The sequence below is a fragment of the Egretta garzetta genome, unplaced genomic scaffold, assembly GCF_000687185.1.
Source record: "Egretta garzetta isolate BGI_Z169 unplaced genomic scaffold, ASM68718v1 scaffold1037, whole genome shotgun sequence".
NCBI classification, from domain to species: domain Eukaryota; kingdom Metazoa; phylum Chordata; class Aves; order Pelecaniformes; family Ardeidae; genus Egretta; species Egretta garzetta.
The window spans coordinates 59706-60886 of record NW_009260362.1 but is presented as its reverse complement, the minus strand read 5'-3'; the positions used below and the strand labels follow the sequence as shown (position 1 = coordinate 60886).

Here is a 1181-nt window from a genome sequence, read left to right as displayed (position 1 = left end):
TTACACGGGGCTGTGTTCCCTCGGGTGGGGTCAGCTGTGGGCCCTACGTCCCACCATAGTGGGATGGGACCCTGGCCGCCCCTGAGTCCTTGCTGCTGTCCCCAGGCCAGATCCAGGCAGGCAGCTGGACCCCTGGCAGCCATAGCCCCTGGCACCATCCAGCCAGAGGGGCTCATCCCAGCTGGGGAACGCTCCTGCCGGTGTTGGGTTTGGGAACGCAGGCGGTTCCTCCCCTGCGGCCGGGGCTTTTTGGAGGGGAATTGCACAGTTCTGCTCTCGCTTTGACTGTCCCAACCTTCCCATCACACTGCAGCCTTGGGGGCTGCCACTGCGCCCCAGCCACCCTGACCCCCACTGAGATGGGGGTGCAGGGTTCCCAGAGCCCTTCCCAAAGCAGGGACAGCCATGGCTCCCCGGTGCAAGCGTGCTGAGCCCCGTTCCCCTGATGCAGCCCCCCTGCCCCTGGACCAGCTTGCCATGTCTCCCTGCTCCTCCATCGCCCTGGGCTGGGCACCACCGAAGCCCCTTGGGACCCTGGCCCAGCTGGGTCCCTGCATGTCCTGCATGCTGGCCACATACCCCCCATGGGGAGCCCTGGTCAGTGCCCCCGGCCCCCGCACACCCCCAGGGTTGGGGGCCAACAGTAGCGTGGGACCCTGCTTTCCTCCGCTCCCACGATGGGCACGGGTGGGGAAAAACGGGGGAACTGGCTTCCCCGCTGAGTCCCGTGTTGGGCAAGGCCGGGCTTTCGGCGGCCGGCGTGCCGCGGTGGCCCCTGCGTGTGCGCAGGAGGCTGATGTCACGCCAGGCTCTCTGATATAAGTCCTGGCCGGGCTGGTGCACGGGGACAGGGTCTCCGCAGCGGTCGGGCATCCCACAGCCATGTCCTCTGCTCCAGCCTCCAGGTCCCAGCACCATCCCCGAGGCACATTGGCACCAGCACGGCTCTGCCTCCTGCTCCTGCTGACTGTCTGTGTGCCTGCGGCTGGCACCAACCCCGGCATCAAGGCCCGGATGACCTGGAGAGCGCTGGAATTCGGTGGGTCTCATGCCCCTGACTACCTGTGGGGGAACTGGGCAGGGGGTGGTGGTGGTGGTGGGGGGCCATGCCCAGACTGCCTGGGATGGGGATGGAGGGGGTCCTGGATCCGGCTGGTAGGCCCCCCGCCCACCCCCCCCTT

At 68.1% G+C, this 1181-nt stretch overlaps 1 protein-coding gene across 1 annotated transcript in view; it reads left to right on the top strand.

Moving 5' to 3' along the window:
* The first annotated feature begins 882 nt into the window (after positions 1-882).
* Positions 883-1181, top strand: part of LOC104130020 (lipopolysaccharide-binding protein) — a 7154-nt gene continuing 6855 nt past the window's right edge. Inside the window, exon 1 of the mRNA XM_035898480.1 lies at positions 883-1064. Within this exon, the coding sequence (XP_035754373.1) occupies positions 883-1064 (182 nt within the window). The remainder of the gene's footprint in view (positions 1065-1181) is intronic.